The 17,901-nt window shown below is 33.8% G+C and overlaps 1 protein-coding gene across 13 annotated transcripts in view; it reads right to left on the bottom strand.

Annotated features, from left to right (window-relative positions):
* Positions 1-17,901, bottom strand: part of HDAC9 (histone deacetylase 9) — a 924,856-nt gene that overhangs the window by 35,167 nt on the left and 871,788 nt on the right. For all 13 annotated transcript variants that reach the window (XM_045062751.1, XM_045062752.1, XM_045062760.1 and 10 more), the window contains one exon: positions 6,339-6,423. In XM_045062751.1, the coding sequence (XP_044918686.1) occupies positions 6,339-6,423 (85 nt within the window). The remainder of the gene's footprint in view (positions 1-6,338; positions 6,424-17,901) is intronic.

The raw sequence follows: 17,901 nt of genomic DNA, 5'->3' as shown, positions 1-17,901 counted from the left end.
AACTTCCAAAACTCCAAATCTTCAGTTAAATTAATTTTTATCCTAAACATGTCATTTTTTGAAGAAATGAAAAAGGTATACATAAAAATTGCAAAAAAAAAAAAGAATTATTTGTGAGACAGAATAACATAACGGTTAAGACTATAGACTCTGGAGCTAGACGGCTTGATTTATGATGTTGCCTTTATCCATTTATTAAATATCTAACTTTGGGGAAGTTAACTAACCTAGATGTGCCTCAGTTTACTTGGCTGTAAACTGGAAATGAAAATAGTACCTACTTCATAGGGTTAAGAAGATTAAATAAGTTAATTTTATATTCGTAAGAGTGCTTAAAACAATACCTGGCATACTGAAAACAATCATAATTGTTGATTTTTTTGCTAGCAGCTTACAGGATTTGTGTTGTGTAAATAATTTAATCTAATATCCCTTGATAACTTCACTGTAGTAAAAAACTGATACTTAGGATGGTCCTGCCTTCCCTGCTAAATTCAAGCACTTTATTTAACAAAAGTTCTTCTTGTTTTAAAGTAAACTCTATGCCCAACATGGGGTGAGTTGCATGCTCTACCAACTGAGCCAGCTGAGCATCCCAAATTTCTTCTTCTTAAGTCTAATATTTCTCATCTTCCTCTTCAAACCATTTTTTCTTGCACCGTTCCCTATCACAGAAAGTGACACCACCATCTACTCAGTTGTCCAAGTCTGAAATCTAGAAATCCATTAATCCCCTCCATGTCAATTAATTACCATACCAACTCAATTCTACTTCTGAATTAAATTGCTCATCTATGACAATAAGCAATGCTAAATCTCCTGTCCTTACTGCAGGCATAATAATCTTTTGAAATGCAGATTTGACCATGCTCCTTCTCTGACTGAAATGAATCCCCAAATCCTTATGAGTTAAAAGTTCCTTCCCAACATTGTGGGTTATCTCTTATTCTTCTCCCCTGGATCGCAATAGGATAAAAATGGAGGAGAGAGGAAAAGAGAAAGAAGTAAGAAAAAAAAAAAGATAGAAAATCAAAATAAAATAAGAAGGAACAAAAAGAAGAAAACTGAGTGTGGTTTAGGATTTGGATGTGGAGTCAAGAAGCTAGTAAAGCTTTTAAGATGATTCATGTAGCACATATTGCAATACAGGGGACAACTTTTTAATTGGTGTGCATAGCCCCATGAGGTCAAGATATTGGACAGTTTCCTTACAACAAGATATGTATACAAATTCCTTACAGCTTAGAAGCAATCTGGATTTTCTTCTCATTTGTCTGGTACAGATGCCCTTTCTCCTTTGTAAGGGGGTAGATAAAGGGTATTAGGCTAACGGGAGGAATGGTTGAGAATGGCATTTCACTTAAAAAAGACAATGGTTTTCTCCTTAGAACAAGTCTTACTTTAATAGCTTTGCTTCATTAATTACTATCTAGATCTCTTGATTGCCAAGAGAACTGAATACACTCCTCTGATTATCCACTTAGTAGGTACATCAACAATGCCTGTATTTTATTTTACCAACTAGTTATTTCTATTGGAAATAGAGTAGAAACGAAATCAACAAAATTAGCTTGCCTTTGTTTGCTTTTAACATCATTTGTTACTTCTTTTTCTTTTCTTTTCTTTTTTTTTTTTTTAAGATTTTACTTATTTGTGAGAAAGAGAGAGAGAGAGAAAGCATACCCACAAGGAGGGGGAGTGGCAGGCAGAGGGAGAAGAAGGCTCTCCATGGAGCAAGGAGCCTGATGCGAGACTCAATTCCAGGACCCTGTGATCATGACCTGAGCCGAAGGCAGACACTTAACCTACTGAGCCACTCAGGCATCCCATGTTACTTCTTAATTCATTGTGGTGCTTGAACTAGTGGATACTGACCAACTAAGTCAAATACCTGGTCACATGGTATATTCTGCTGCAATGAGAAAATTCTCTTTTCATACTAGCCTCAAAAGCTGGGTAAATTCAGAGGACCACAAATTCACTTCTCATTGACCTAAATAACTGTGTGTGTGTGTGTGTGTGTGTGTGTGTGAACGAGAGAGAGAGAGAGAGAGAGAGAGAGAGAGAGATTTAGCTATACTGACAAATTTTATATGCTGGAAAAATGGATGTTGTTTGACAAGAACATACATGACAAATACTCTCCCTTCCTCATTCTCATTCTGGCCTATGTAACCATTTTGCTATGATTGGCATAACAAGGAATTCTAAGAAGACCCCAATCCACTAAACAAAGGAAGAATCCCTAGAGTGGGGAAAAGATGAGTAGGGGCAGATGGGAAAAAGACCACAACTATTTTTTTAAAATGATCCTGATTCTTATTTCCCATTTTGTTGCCGTAGATCCAACTTAGTAGAGTAGGAAGCCATTCCTCTTGAAATTTCTCAGAAAAGTTAAGTGGCTTATTCATCATGCCTTGTGAGTACTGAAGTTCCTGTCATTTTTAAATCCTCTACACTAGTGTTTTTCAACTTATCAGCTCCAAACCACTTGAGGGTTGCAGCAAAAATTTTAAAGAATCCTCAAATCCTTGTGTACATACATATTTTTCTTGATCTACAAATCAAAAGATATTATGATTATCACTATTATCATGCAGGAGATCTAGAAAATTGGTTGACACTTAAAAAGAGTACTCTTCTTACTAAACATTTTAATAAATAAAAGTAAACCATGGCTCTATACTTGTGGTTTTCATATTTTGGGGTTTCACAGATCAATATCAATATCATTCATTGTATGTTTTAGAATTTAAAATTATAGTCTTTCAAACTACATGAATTAAGTTTTATGGAAAACTCACTTCATGATTCCTCCCTTCAAAATCAGTGAACATGTTATCATGGGCCAAGACTGGTGTGAAAAAAGGCATTTGGGAACCTTGCTTCTCATCTTGCAATGCAAAAGAAGGGAAGAAGAGTATAATAGACTCTATAAGTTGTTAGGATGGGTTTTAGGAAAGGAAACATACATATGAGGATCATTTATCCTTCTCTGGGCTGACTCTTACCTGGCATCACTTGTTGGTGATTACAGTCATCAGCCAACAATTAATTTCAGCTCTGAGAATTGCCGCCTCAAAGATTAGAGACAGAAATGGTAGCTCACAAGTAATTCAAATTCTTTCTTAGAAATGATTCATCATTATGAATGATGGGATTGAATTTTGACAAAAAGAAGACAAAAAGAGCTCACATATATTTTGCCCATTCTTCTTTATCTTTTCTCCACATGGGTTAGCCAAGGAGTATAATTACCTTTGTTAGTTAAAAAAAAAATCAACTTGGGCTAAGAAAAATAATGTGGCAAATATTGAAAGATAAGCTGTTTCATCTATTCAGTAAACATTTGCACAATGCCTACTATGTGCCAGATACTGTGCAAAGAATTCAGCAATTAAAAACAAAGAATATCAGCAAAAACAAGCCCTGCTATGAAAACACACAGGAAATGTACCTAATCTAGAATGACAATGAAGGGATATACAGCTTCCCAAAAGAAAGAACATCTGAGCTAAATCCAGAAAACTTAATAGGGATGAGGCAAAACACTTGCTAGAGTGAACAGCATGTGCAAACATGAAGCTTCTTGACCTGATCATCTCTTTCGTCATCTCAAAAATGGCTGATCTTTGTATATATCCACCATCTTGAGATGAAACCAGAACCTGACCTGTCAGAAGGGGTCTTTATTACCTGTCAGAAGGAATGGTTGCTCTGCTGTACTGCCTTGTAAGGTCTTTTCTTCTGGGTTAAAAGAGTAAAACATAAACAAGGACAGGACAACAGGGATGGTCCTGCTGCCAAATATTCTCATACATGTGGCCAGGCAAAAGGCCAATGTTAATCACAGCCTCCAGCACCTGCATACCCTCAGTTGGGGGACTCAGTTCTCAAAGAGAAATTCATATAAGGCCTGTCAGCACCTTGCTGTCTGCCTCAGGACAAGGCTATCTAGGAACTTGCCTGAATGTTTCCCACATGCTACAAATCCTGCTTCTCAACATTTACATAGTTTTAGGATACTGCAGTCTCAAACTGTAGCACAAAATAATCCTTCACAACCTGTACTAAGAGGTAGGCTGAAATTCAAACACCTCCCAAAGTTAAAAGGAGGCACCTGTGTGATGCTCAGAGACATATGTGAAGAGAAGGTTCTTCAGTTAACAAAGGCTACCTTAGAGGCAACCAGTGCAGCTGCAAAGGTCTTCCATGTACCTAAGAGTCCCCATGTTTGGTTCAATGCTCTGTGGTCACCTTCTTGAATTATGGTAATTTTTTTTTAACATGGAAGCATTCACACATTTTCATTTTGCACTGGGATCCAAATTATGTGGTGAGTCTTAACTACTTTCCCCACCAAAGAGGAAATGGGGAGCCCAGTGAAGGGCCTGGATTCCTGTAAGAGCACTTAAAATGGAAGACTGGTTATAAAACAGAGAAAGGTAAAAGTAAGAGCACAGTTTTATAGTTTATAAGGAAATTTAGCATTGTTTGCTAGGCCAGAAGCCCATAATTTTAACTTCTCAAGCCATTATAAAATTTGGTACTTGGAAACACTGACTTTAATTTTATTGCTTTATGGACCTAATGCAGCCCCTTTCTGTTTCTGTAGTCTGGAAGAGTGGCCCCAAAGACATAGAATTAAATGGCCTCAAAAGATACACAATTCACAGAATTACATAAAAAATGTACCACATAGTGTCAAAGCCAAAGTCTGAAACAACTTTCTCTGTAGTGATTTCTACTCTATGTCCCAAATGACAAGAGATCACTCTCATATTTGTCTTTCTCTTTACCTCAACTCACCATTCTGTTCCTTCTCAACCACAACCTTACTTCTTCCTCCCTAGGGTGATGTTACTATCAGTCTTTTTTGGCAAGTATCTTTTCACATCACTAACCTTGAATATTATCAGGACTGACTGCATAATTTGCAGGGCTCAGTGCAAAATAAATGTGGGCCCCTTGCTCAAAATTTTTTATACAAATTTAAAGATAGCAATAGTAAGAGCATTAAACCATGCATAGGGTCCTTCTAAGTGTGGGGTCTATGTGACTACACAGCTGAACACCCAAGAAGCCAGCTCTGAGTCTCAGTGGCCAAAATTGCATCACGTACCCATTCCTTAACCAATCACTGTTAAGTGGGTTGTCTAGTTTAGCCTTAGACTAAGAACTGCTCTCCTGGAGCTGGGCATAAGTTCATTTTCCCCTGGTATCTGGTGACAAAGATTCACGAGGAAAACCAGGCTTCTTTTGAGTACAAGTGAGGAAGGCATTGTTGCTGAAAAGCCAACAACATTTACTACATTATATGTCCATGACTAAGAAAGGGGAGGTTTTCTTCAGAAACTCCCTTTGGAGCAAACTCTGGTTCCTAGGGCCTTGAAGATCAAATCCAACCTACTTAAATCTGCCTACACTTGAGTCCCAGGTTCCCATGCACTTCAAACCTCTCCTCTGCTGCCAACCCTTTTTACAGTTACCTGCAGGGGTGAAAAGATGTGATTCCTGTCCTCCTGATCATTATCCTCTAAGGAACCAAGACTAAGAGACTATAAAATACACAAAAAACTCAAATAATAGAAAAAATTTAAAGAAAAATGCTAATTAAAATCCACATGGTATTGCTAAGAGTTTGGGGGAATATTGGATTTACAAATGCTAGGTACAATCCTCACTAGGAGTTAGTATTTGCAGGGGCGGGGGTTGGGTGAGCCTGGTTGTGGTATTAAGGAGGGCACGTATTGCATGGAGCACTGGGTGAGGTGCATAAACAATGGAATTTTGGAACATATACACATACAAAAAATAAATTAAACTAAAAAAAAGAACATACTTCTCCATGAAATATAATATTCATAAATGTTAAGTTCTTCCATAATTTTACTTTACTAGATTCATAGAAAAATAAAACTAAATAAAGTTTTAAAAAAATAGGAAAGGAAGAAAACAGTAAATGATTGCTGAATTCCAACATCATTAGACGATAACTTATCCTTAGTTAAATTAGACAATATAATCAAAATTTCTAGATTATTGTATTGTTTTGGACAGACACTTAGTGGTAGTAATGAAAAAAAAATCCAAGTACTTGGAAAATATGAGAAATACAAGATTCTACATCTGGAGCCTCTGAGTTAAGGTGAGATCACCACATTGAGAGCAAGGTAGTAACACATTTAGGTGTGAATATATAATATGTGCAAATTATAATTCTAAATATGTTTCTCATATTTGGAAACTCAAATATGTTTTTCATGTGCTTTCATTTTCAGTATAAGTTTAATTAGTTGTACCTGATTAGAAATTAAAAAGAAACTTTAAAGACATACTTTGAATTTCAATGATCTTCTGTAAAGAAACAACAGCATTCATATTCGGGGTTTGGTGGAGAATATCTTCGGCAAGCGGCTCCAGCTGCAAGAATAGTAGATAATAATGGGCAGAATATTATGACTTTATAGTAAATCTGAAAGAAGCAAAGCAAACTGAAACAATCCCACCCCAAAGCTTGCTTGGAGAACTAGTTAATATTTTCATTTTGCTGATAGCAGTTCTGAAAGTATAGCCAATTTTATTTTCTGTTTTGCAGCCATGTAATTGAATTCCAAGGGGCTTTTCTATTGGTCACAAAACTAATCTATGAAGTCCGTGAAGCAGGTGCATGTCTGTGTATTATTCATTAGAAATCTGAGTTATTTGTGTAATTTTTGTAGGTTCTTTACAAACCAAATTCCATCATGTCTGTATATGCAGCTGGGCCCTGCAAACAAAACCTCAGGGAAGTTGCAGTACACAGAAAGTGGGCAGTCTATTATCTGTACTTTTGCAGTGTTTTTATATTCAACCACTTTACACTTCTGGACACTTCACAATAGAAAGCCATGAGACACAGCTGCTCTTAGCCAACTGCTATTAAATAAATGGTAGAGAAAATGTTCAAACAAAACCAAAGCTAAATAACAGTGCATTTTAAAGGGAAAATAACTGTGCATTTTCATTTAACTTCTACTGTTCTTATAACTATGCAGATGTCCATGTGGAAACATGGGACGAATTCCTGCCTTGCAAATGTATAATGATCTTCTGGAATTACACTGATTTTTCAAGGACAAGCGTAGCAAACAGTGCTTTGCAAGAAATGAAGAGGAACTTTAAGTAATTTATGGAGTGTTTTGGCAGAACTAAATCTGATGATATATCCTGGGAATACCTTGATGATATAGCTTGGTATATAGCACCAGGAACTGCATAGCCAGAACATTAGCAAACAAAAGGAAAGTAATAATAACAAAGGTATTAACAAAAAAAGGAGCTTTCTTAGAAAATTTAAAGTCAATAGTCTCAAATTCAAACTGATGGTCAAATTATAATATGGTATGAAAAGGAACCGATGTCACCACACACTGTACTGAAATAGAAACTCATCTGTCTCTTCATCTGAAGAAAAGAACCTAAAAACTCAGGAATTCCAAGTTTCTACAGCATATGTGAGTGAATCTTCCCCCCAGGGTCTCTCTGAATTGATTATTCTATACTTCAGTCATGGAATCTAAAACAATAGCACCTTTCTTCCAGATGCCATAGGATAACCAACTAGCTTAGGGATATTTATACATGGGTAAATTCACTAAATACAACTTTCAAGAGTGTTTTTCTTAGCTGCCAAAGAAAAACCTTTAAAACATCAAAAGGTTATTTGCAATACAGTTTAGTGAGAAAGAAAGAAGTGTCAGTGTAAAGGCTCTGTAATCTCAAGTTCTTACAATTTTTAAAAATATTTTTGAAAAATCTGGTATTTTAGATAGTATCTTCAAGAATATGTTATCCTAGTAACAAGCTCTTAACTCAGAGAAACTAATGAATCATAGGCAGAATGATACTTGGAAAACTTATTCCAGAATTAGATAGTGTTGAGCTATCTTGCTTATAAATACTCTTTCCTTTCACTCTGTCTCAGAGATTAGAGAAAAATTTTAATAGGAATCAGATGGATTTTACTAATAAAACATTTTGAAACATCACTCAGTGTTCAAATATCTAAAAACAAAAGAACAAGGTGTATTTCAGAATATAGCTTTCAAAAAGCTTTTCTGAGACATTAGAGTAAAAACGCTGACAAACTGAAAGGTGCTGGCTACTGCAAAGAAAACTACAGGAAGATCATTAATGTAAAAACCTCACTTCTGGAACTCTCTTGCATTGAGGTTTGTGGGCTATTTTTAAGACATGGGTTATGCAGGACATAAATGTGATTCAGAGTACTGAGAGTAAAAATACAAACAATTGGAATCATCATTTGGATAAGATAAAGTTCTGTCCACTTATAAAAGCAACCTAGAGAATTAAAGCAATTACACTGATAATTTAAACCTCCCAAACCATTTCCCTGCATGTTTTAGGTGAATGCCATTTAAACTTCAATAAATTGCCCCAATTTTCTTCATTTTTGAGGGTATACACACAGGGATGAATTCAGGAAGTTCTCAATGTAGGTTCTTTATTTTTTCTTTGGAAGCTCTGCAGAGAAGGTAATAGGTAATACTCTGAACTGACAAGAAGGCAAATGTCATTGAGAGTCTGTTTTCATAAAATTAAAACCTTGATAGAAGGACCACAGAACTGAGTTGTCTTTTCTATAGTGCTGATTTAATCATTCACAATTAATGTGCTTGCTTTGGCAGCACATATAATTATTCACAATTAAAAGCACTAAAAACATCTGATTAAAGCAGCTATTTAACAAATATTTATAAGTATTGGTCATGATTAGTAATCTAATAACTAACTGTAATGAAATAATGTTAAATGAATAGTCATTTTTCTTAAATTTGGGCAAAATCATTGCCTACTGAGGCTAATCAATGTTAGAGTTATTAAAAAATAAGGATGTATTTTATGTAAATCAGAGTACTTTTGTATTTTAAAAAAAGATAAAACCGATGCAGATGTAGAAAATATCTCACACCCATCATGCTATTCCATCAAGTAATAATTATTATCACAGAGTAATAAGACACACTAGGTAATTTTAACACAATCTCTTGACACATGAAGTTCTCATGCAGCTTTATTAGGTCTAAAGCTTAAATGCAACCATTACTTATAGAACTTTATAGAAATTTTCTGACTCAGTGACAGGGACATTTATTTTTCTCCATTTTTTACACAAAGTGGCAATACCATATTGATGTAGTTCAGATGTTTGGTAAGTTTTGCTTATCATGTAATTTCTAAGTATACAGCTATTTTGAAACACCATAAAACTATGACTGTTACAATGTAGTAAATAAGTAATTTTCATATTCGTTAGAATCAAATCATTTTAAATAATCAAAAGTCATTTTAGTTGGCTAAGATGCATTTATAGAAATAGGCAAGAGTATCCCTGGAGAAGCTCCTGAGTAAGAGTTTTAAAACTCACTCTGTACTCATGAGACATGAAAATCAACTTTATTATTTTCATGATTCAGAACAGAACAAAGCTAAATAAAGATTTTGCAAATCAGTACATGAGGATAGATGTATACGTTAATCAAGCAAAGGATCTAACTACTCTCGTTAGCTTTTATGTTTCCCAAATATATCAAGCATTTTCACACTTTTATGCCTTTATTTGTTCTGTTTCTGCTAAATTCAATTTTCTCTGAATTGGTGACACCTTACTAAATCATCCAAAGACCAACATAAACATTGCCCGCTCTGTGATATCTTTTCTAAAATTCTGATAGAGCAAATTACTTCCATCTCTGTGCTATCTTTCCACCAAATATTCTTGCTTACTCTACACATTATTGTGGTAAGTCATGTCTGTCATTTTCTATTTTGTTGTGAGCCATTTAAAGGCAAAGATAGAACTTGGGATAAGGTGGGTATTTTTAAAATGTTGAATGAATGAAGGAAAGATTAATTGAAAGAAAACGTGACCCTCCAGAGCTAAGAGACCTAAGTGGACTAGGTTCTCCCTCTTGCTTGCCTGCTATAGTTGGGGTATGGTTTAGAGTGAAAGACTAGGAAATACAAGTGATAATTCATTTTTAAATCAATAAATTGATTTTAATTGATTCTTCATTGATTTTTGAACTTTAACTGATTTTAAATTGAGCATCAATTTCTTTCTTTTTTAAGATTTTATTTATTTATTTATTTGACAGACAGAGATCGCAAGTCGGCAGAGAAAGAGGGGGAGGCAGGCTCCCCGCTACACAGAGAGCCCAATGCGGGGCTCAATCCCAGGACCCTGAGATCATGACCTGAGCTGAAGTCAGAGGCTTTTTTGTTTTTTGAAGTCAGAGGCTTTAACCCACTGAGCCACCCTGGTGCCCTGAGCATCAATATCTTTAAACTTATTAATTCCAGTAATGTATATATGAATAATCTTGTATAGACTTTCTACATACACAATTATATCATCCATAAAAAATAATAGATTTGTTTACTCCTGTCCAATCTTTTTATTTTTTTCCTACCCTATTGCACAGTCTAGAACCACTGTGCAATGTTAAAACAAAGCAATAAAAGTGAGCATCTTTGCCCAATTTTTGATTTCAATGAAAAATTTCCATATTTTCCCCTTAAATCTGATGCATACTGTAGAACATTTGTAAATATCTTTTATCAAGTTAATAAATTTTCCTTTTAGTTCCAGTTTTTCGAAAGTAGTTATCATAATGGGGTGTTTAATTTATTAACTGACTTTTAAGCATCTATTGAAATGGCATACTTCATCATTCTCTCAATGTAACAAATTATAATTACTTACTTTGGATTTTCTTTTGAAGATTTTATTTATTCATTTGAGAGAAAGGTGGGGAGAGAGAGCACAAGGGAGAGGGAAGAGGCAGAGGGAGAAGCAGACTCCCCATTGAGAAGGGAGCCAGGCTAGGGCTGGATCCTAGGACTTGGAGATCATGACCAGAGCAGAAGGAAGGTGCATAACCACTGGAGCTTATTTTGGAACGTTAATATGTTCCTGGCTTAAATACAACTTTGTTATGGGTTTTTGTTGTGTTTTGTTTTTAATTTTTTATTTTTTATAAACATATATTTTTATCCCCAGGGGTACAGGTCTGTGAATTGCCAGGTTTACACACTTCACAGCACTCACCATAGCACATACGCTCCCCAATGTCCATATGTTATGGGTTTTCAAGATACTGACAAATGGCTAATATTTTGCTTAGTGTTTTGGCTACTATGCTTACGAGCAAGATTTTCTTATGATAGTCCTTTCTTATAATGTTAAGTTTGAGGAATCATATAATACTGGTCTCAAGAAATCAGCTGTCAAGTGTTCTTCCCATCCTCTCCCTCCCTTTACTCTAAAACAGTATAAATTATAGAATTCACTGACAAAGCTATAGGGGTCTAATATTTTCTCTTGGTAAGTTTGGCATTCAAGATTCAATTTCATTAATAATTACAGTGCCATTCAAATTTTCTACCTTTCTGACTTGGTTTTTGCAAAGTTGTATTTTTGTAAGAAATTTTCCATTTCAAGTAAAATTTCAACTGTTTTTTTACATAACAATTTTTCTTTAATACATTAAAATCTGTAATAAACCCCCCCTTTTTCATTTTGAATACTGGTAATGCATAACTGTTCTTTGTCAATCAGTCTTCCTAGAGTTCTATCAATTTTGTTAATTATTTCAAAGAATGAAACATAGACTTTTACAAATCATATATTATACATTTGTTTTGTATTTTATTATCTCCTCTCTTTATACTTCTTTTGCTTACTTCATTTTTAGTTTATTGCTTTGACTTTTTAACTTCTTCAGTTGTATGTTTCTCTCTTTACTTTTAAATTTTCTATTCTAATATACACATTTATAAGCTTTATATTTCCCCCACATTCACTTTATATACATGACACAAATTTTAATATTTTGTATTTTCATAATCATTCAACTCAAAATATTTTCTAATTTTCATTGTGATTTCTTTGGCTCATGAGGTACTCTATTTTGAAATTTCCAAATAAGGTTTTCCAATTATATTTTTATTTCAAATTATGTAACAATTTTTTTCAGTTTTGTTTTTATACTTCATTTTATTTTACATCATTGGTGTCTTACTTTTATTTTATTTTTCAGTAGCAAGAGCACTTACCATGAGATCTAACCACTTAACATATTTTTAAGTGTACAATACATTATTGTTGATATAGGCATAATGTCATAGAGTGGATCACTAGAGCATAATTATTCATCTTGCTTGACTGAAATTTCATGCTCATTTGATTAGTAACTCCTCATTTCTCTTCCCTCTGGTCCCTGACAACTACCATTCCATTTTCTGATGCTATGAATTTGATTATTCTAGATACATCATGTAAGCGGAATCATGTAATATTTGCTTTCTGCAACTGGATTATTTCACTTAGCATAATGGCTTCAAGGTTCATTCATGTTTCACATACTGCAAAATTTCTTTCCTTTTAAATGCTGAATAGTATTCCGTTGTATGTATAGACCACATTTTCTTATTCATTCACCTGCCAGTAAACATTTAGTTTGTGTCCACATCTTGTTCTTGGTAAATAGTGCTGCAATGATCATGGGAGTGTTATTATCTCTTCAAGATCCTGATGTTGATTCTTTTGGATAAATATTCAAAAGGAGGATTGCTATATCATATGGAAGTTCCATATTTAATTTTTTGAGGGCCCTGTATACTGTTTTTCAGAACATTTTGCATTCCCACCAACACGAATGCAAGGGTTCCTTTTTCTTCACATTCTTGCCAATACTCATCTTGGGCATTTTGGTTAACAGTCATACTGACAGATGTGAGGTGATATCTCGCTGTGGTTCTGACTTGCATTTATTGACAATTGTGATATTAAGAATTTTCTCATATACTTTGTGGCCATAATATGTCTTCTTTGACAAATTTCTGTTCAAGTTCTTTGCCCATTTGAATACTAGGTTATTAGTATATTTTCGTACTGAGCTGTTTAAGAGTTCTTATTTATTGTAGAGATGAACATCTCATCAGATATATATGGTTTGCAAATATTTTCTCCAATTCTACAGATTGCCTTTTCACTCTGTTCTTTCTTTTCCTGTAGAGCTTCTTAATTTGATGTAGTCCTACTTGTTTATTCTTGGTTTTGTTGCTGTGCTTTTGGTGTCATACCCATGAAATCACTACCAAGACAAATGTCATGAAATTTTCCCTGGTTTCTTTTAGGAGTTTTTTAGTTTTGGATCTTACATTTAAATCTTAATACATTTTGAGTTCATTTTTGTGTATAATGTAAGATAAGGGTCCAATTTCATTCTTTTATAAATGGATATCCAGTTGTCCCAGCACCATTTATTCAAGAGACTATCCTCTCTCCATTATGTATTCTTGGGACCCTTGTTGAAGATTAACTGATCACATATGTGCTTTCTATTCTGTTCGCTCGGTCTACAAATTTGTCTTTATGGCCCTGCCATACTGTTTTAATTACTGAAGCTGGAGGTATGAGGATGCCAGCTTTGTTCTTCTTTCTCAAGATTGATTTGTTTACTTGTAGTCTTTTGTGGTTTCTTATGAATTAAAGATTTTTGTTCTATTTCTGTGAAAAATATCCACTGAGGTTTTGATAGGGATTGCACTGAAATGTTGATCACTGTGTGAAGTTCGGGCATTTTAACAATATCAGGTCTTCCAATCCATAAACAAGGAATGTCTTTCCATTTGTTTGTGTTATGTAATACTGATTCTGGTTTAATTCCTTGCGGTAAGAGGTTATACTCTCTATGAATTCAATTATTTGAAATTTATTGAAATTTATTTTATGCCCCCAAATATGGTTTGTTCTTGAAAACATTGTAAGAGTCCTTGAAAGGAATGATACTCTGTAGTTACTGAGTATGGCTTATTACATATTTCAATGAGGGCTAGTTTATTAAAGTATTTAAATCTATATACCTCATTTTTATTGTCTTCTTTCTCAATCAGTTTCTGAGAGGTGTGTTAAAATCTGTCATTATGATTGTGGTTTTGATTATTTTCCAGTTTTTGCTGGATATGTTTTGAAGCTATGTTACTAGATATGTAACTCTTGAACTGTTTCATCTTCTCAGTTAATAGAATATTTTTAGCACTATGAAGCATCTCTATCTCTAGTTCTTTTTTGTCTTAACGTTCACTTTATCTGATATTAATATAGCTATAAGAGCTCTCCCATTAATTTCTGTAGTTTAATTTTTTCTTCACTTCTGTATATTCAAACTTTATTATTATATTACAGAAGGTATCCCTTTAAACAGCACTTTTTAATTACAATGTGATAATCTTTGCTTTCATTGATAAACTAAATTCATTTATATGTCTTTTGTGGAACTGCACAAGCTGATTCTAAAATATTATATAAAACACAGAAGGGACAAATGTAGCCCCAAGACTATCTTGAAGACAAAAAATAACTGGGAGATTTGTTCTAACAAGTCAAGATTTCTTATATAACCACAGTAGTTAAGGCAATCTAATAATGTCAAGCAGATAGACAAACCGATCTGTGGAATAGAAAAGCATCACCATGAGTATACAGACGAGTAGACTTGTCTGTATAGGGGCCATAAGGAATAGATGAACTTTTTAATAAATGGTACAAGATCAACTGTATATCCACATTAAAAAAAACCTAACTTTTACTTCATGCTATATATAAATATTCAATTCCTGATAGACTGTGTAGCTAAATGTTGAAGTGAAAAACAAAGCTTTAAGGAAAGATTGAGGAGAATATTTGAATGGCTTTGGGTACAAAGAAAACTTTAGAAGAATGCAAAAAAAAAAAAAACCTAATCATAAAGGAAATTATAGGTTTGTACTACAATAAAATTACTTTTACTTATCAAAGGACATGATTAAAAGGATAATTAGATAAGATATTTCAACACATTTAACCAACAATAGAATCCATAAAGAACTGCTCAAATCAGTAGGAAAAATGACAATCTGAGAGTGGAGAGAAGACTTAATAAGTACTTCAAAAATGAAATATACAAATAATAAAAAAGTAAATGAAGATCTGATTTACTTCATTAGCATTTTGCCAAGACAAAACCATGTTGATATACTATCACATATCAAAAATAGTGTCTAAAATTTTAAGACTGACAATACCAATATATGGAACCAATAAACAGGAAATATACAGAACAATGAAACAGTCATATGCTACTGGTAGGAGTATGAATTGTGACAACCACTATGGAAAACAGTTTGTTATTATCTATAACAACTAAACACATGCAAATCTCACAACCCAGCAATATCTCTGTTAGATATATATTCAGCAGAAATGTGTGTACAAATGCATCAAGAAACACACATATAATCTATTATAACATTGTACATAATGGCCCCCAAACTGAAAAATTCCCTATATTCATTAAAAGTAGAATAAATTTTTAAAATGTAAGTAGAATAAAGAAACTATGGTATTTTCCTATTCTTTTTATGAAGTGTAGTACTATACAACAGTACAAACGAATGAACTATAGCTAGTTGCAATAACATGGATGAGTCTCACAAACATCATATTGAGCAAAAGAAGTTATATACAAAGTGATATATATATGGTTTCATGTATGTAAAGTTAAAAAAATAGGTAAATATATTATGTTAGAAAACAGGAAATTGGTTACTTTCAGAAAAGAGAAAGGGAGTATTAATTGGGAAAGAAAATATGGGGCCTACTGAAGTGATGAGATTTTATTTCCTGACTTGGTTGATGATTATATATGTGCTTGATTTGTAGTATTTCATTGAGTTATATGTTCATACCTTATACAGTTTTCTGAATATTATACTTTACAGTTAAAGACATTTAAAAAAGAGAGTATGTTTTCTGACATAAGGGAATAGGGAAACTAAGTCTGGTTCTTGAGTCCATATTTTTTCTTCTATACTATTGTGCATTTTAGGAAAAAAGTGAGACTATGAGTGTTTCAGCAAAAACAACAAGTTGTATTCTTAGATACAGGCTATGAATTCACTTAAAAAGGGACTGAGAGATGTACTATAACATGCAAAGCAACATAGAAAAAATTCAGAAAGGATTTAGTTGTCAGGATCAAAGAAATTGCAGAACTTTGGAAGAATATGATGATCAAGACCAAGAGGATAAAGAAGTAGTTTGCCATATAGACCTGACCTTCCAGGAGGATGAACTATTATCAATTCCCCAGTGAGAAGGGATTGGGGGTTAAAACTCAACCTTCATTTAACTAATTGTCTTAGAGATGTTTGCAATTAGCTATACATGTTTAATTTGATTGCTTAAGTAAATCTGGTTATAATTTTATCTACATTGTGATTCATGAGTCACTTTCAAAATAATCCCTTTTATTCATTTGAAGTCACTGAAATCCTTGACCAAACAGATTGGGGAAAAAAAAAAAAACTAAATGAGGATGGATTCCACTGGTAATCAAGTTACTACACTGACAGACTACTAAGATTATTCATACCGAGTCTGCCTGAATCCTACCTACATGTGGATAATGAAGGGTGATATCACATGGCAATAAAGAAACATCTCTGGCCAAGAGGAATGATATAAATCTAACAAGTCTTATGAGAGTATCAGGAAAACCAGGAAACAAAGGGTAAGTCATGACCATGCAGCCCACATAAGATATTAAAGGCAACTTGAACAAAATAAGAGGGACATGCAGGCTAAAATTTGAGATTATTATTGAGGTTATTGCTCTATTTAATGCTGGGGTTACCATAACACTGGGGCACCTGGGTGGCTCAATTAGTTGAACGTCTGACTCTTGGTTTCTGCTCAGGTCATGATCTCAAGGGTTGTGGGATGAGCCCAACATCAGGCTCTGTGCTAGAGGGGAGTCTGCTTGGGGATTCTCTCCTCAAACCTTCTCCAACCCTTCCCTTTCTGTAAAGTAAATAAGTAAATACAAACAAAAACAAAAACAAAAACAAAAAAAACTACCATGACACAAAATATCAGCTAATGAATGGAAGAAGGAAGATTATGAAAAGTCCCTCTATTCATTATCATATTCAAATAGTACCCCATAGTTTCTCTGATATTGAACTATGGCAAGTTTAGATTTAGTGGCATAATTAAACACCTGTAGTAAGAACTAGCTAAATAATTAAAAATGAACTTAATGGTGAAAAGGAGGCATAGTGGTCTGCTGGAAAGAGGATAATGAATGCAATAAATTGGATAATTCACACTATCAATATTTTTAAGCCCTGAGGTAAGATTATAGATGTGCAAGACAATGAGAAAACATTTCAAACCACAGGTGAGTTAGGGAAATAAATAAATAAATAAATAAATAGGTGCATGTTAAAATGAAGTTTCAGTAACATTGAAGGGAAGTCTGCTCAGTGTTTTATGTGCAGTTTCCTAACACAATGCCCATAGTTTAGATATTAACTTTTATAACAAAGGCTTAATTCATTCTATATGCCAAAAACCTTGTTTTCTTGTCCTTGTTTTTCAAATAAGCTTAAATTTGATAGTTATACTTGGTAAGTAATCCTGTTTGATTGTCTTCGATCCTATTTTTTCCCCTCTGCATGTGTTTTTAAATTTTCTCTTCTTTAATCTAATTTGCATTTTTAAGTTGCTTTTCCTTGGGGTTTTTGTTTGTTTGTTTGTTTAGTAAAAAAGATTTGTACTATACTCTTTTCCGATGTCAATTTTTCTGCTAAGAAGACCTGTTTTACATCATGTAGCAGTGGTGTGCTGGTAAATGTTTAACAGAAATAGCTGTAATTTGTAGCATTTGCTGAATTCCATGCTATAAATATTCCCACAAATGCCTATTTCAAGATACCAGTGTGATGTGACTGAACTCAGATATGAGTAGAGATATACACACACTTGGCTTTCACAAGCCACTGAGAGCTCCA

Source organism: Mustela putorius, unplaced genomic scaffold, assembly GCF_011764305.1.
Source record: "Mustela putorius furo isolate JIRA1106 unplaced genomic scaffold, ASM1176430v1.1 tig00003845_pilon_pilon_pilon, whole genome shotgun sequence".
Taxonomy (NCBI): domain Eukaryota; kingdom Metazoa; phylum Chordata; class Mammalia; order Carnivora; family Mustelidae; genus Mustela; species Mustela putorius.
The sequence above is the reverse complement of the archived record's forward strand: the minus strand, read 5'-3'. Positions and strand labels throughout refer to the sequence as shown.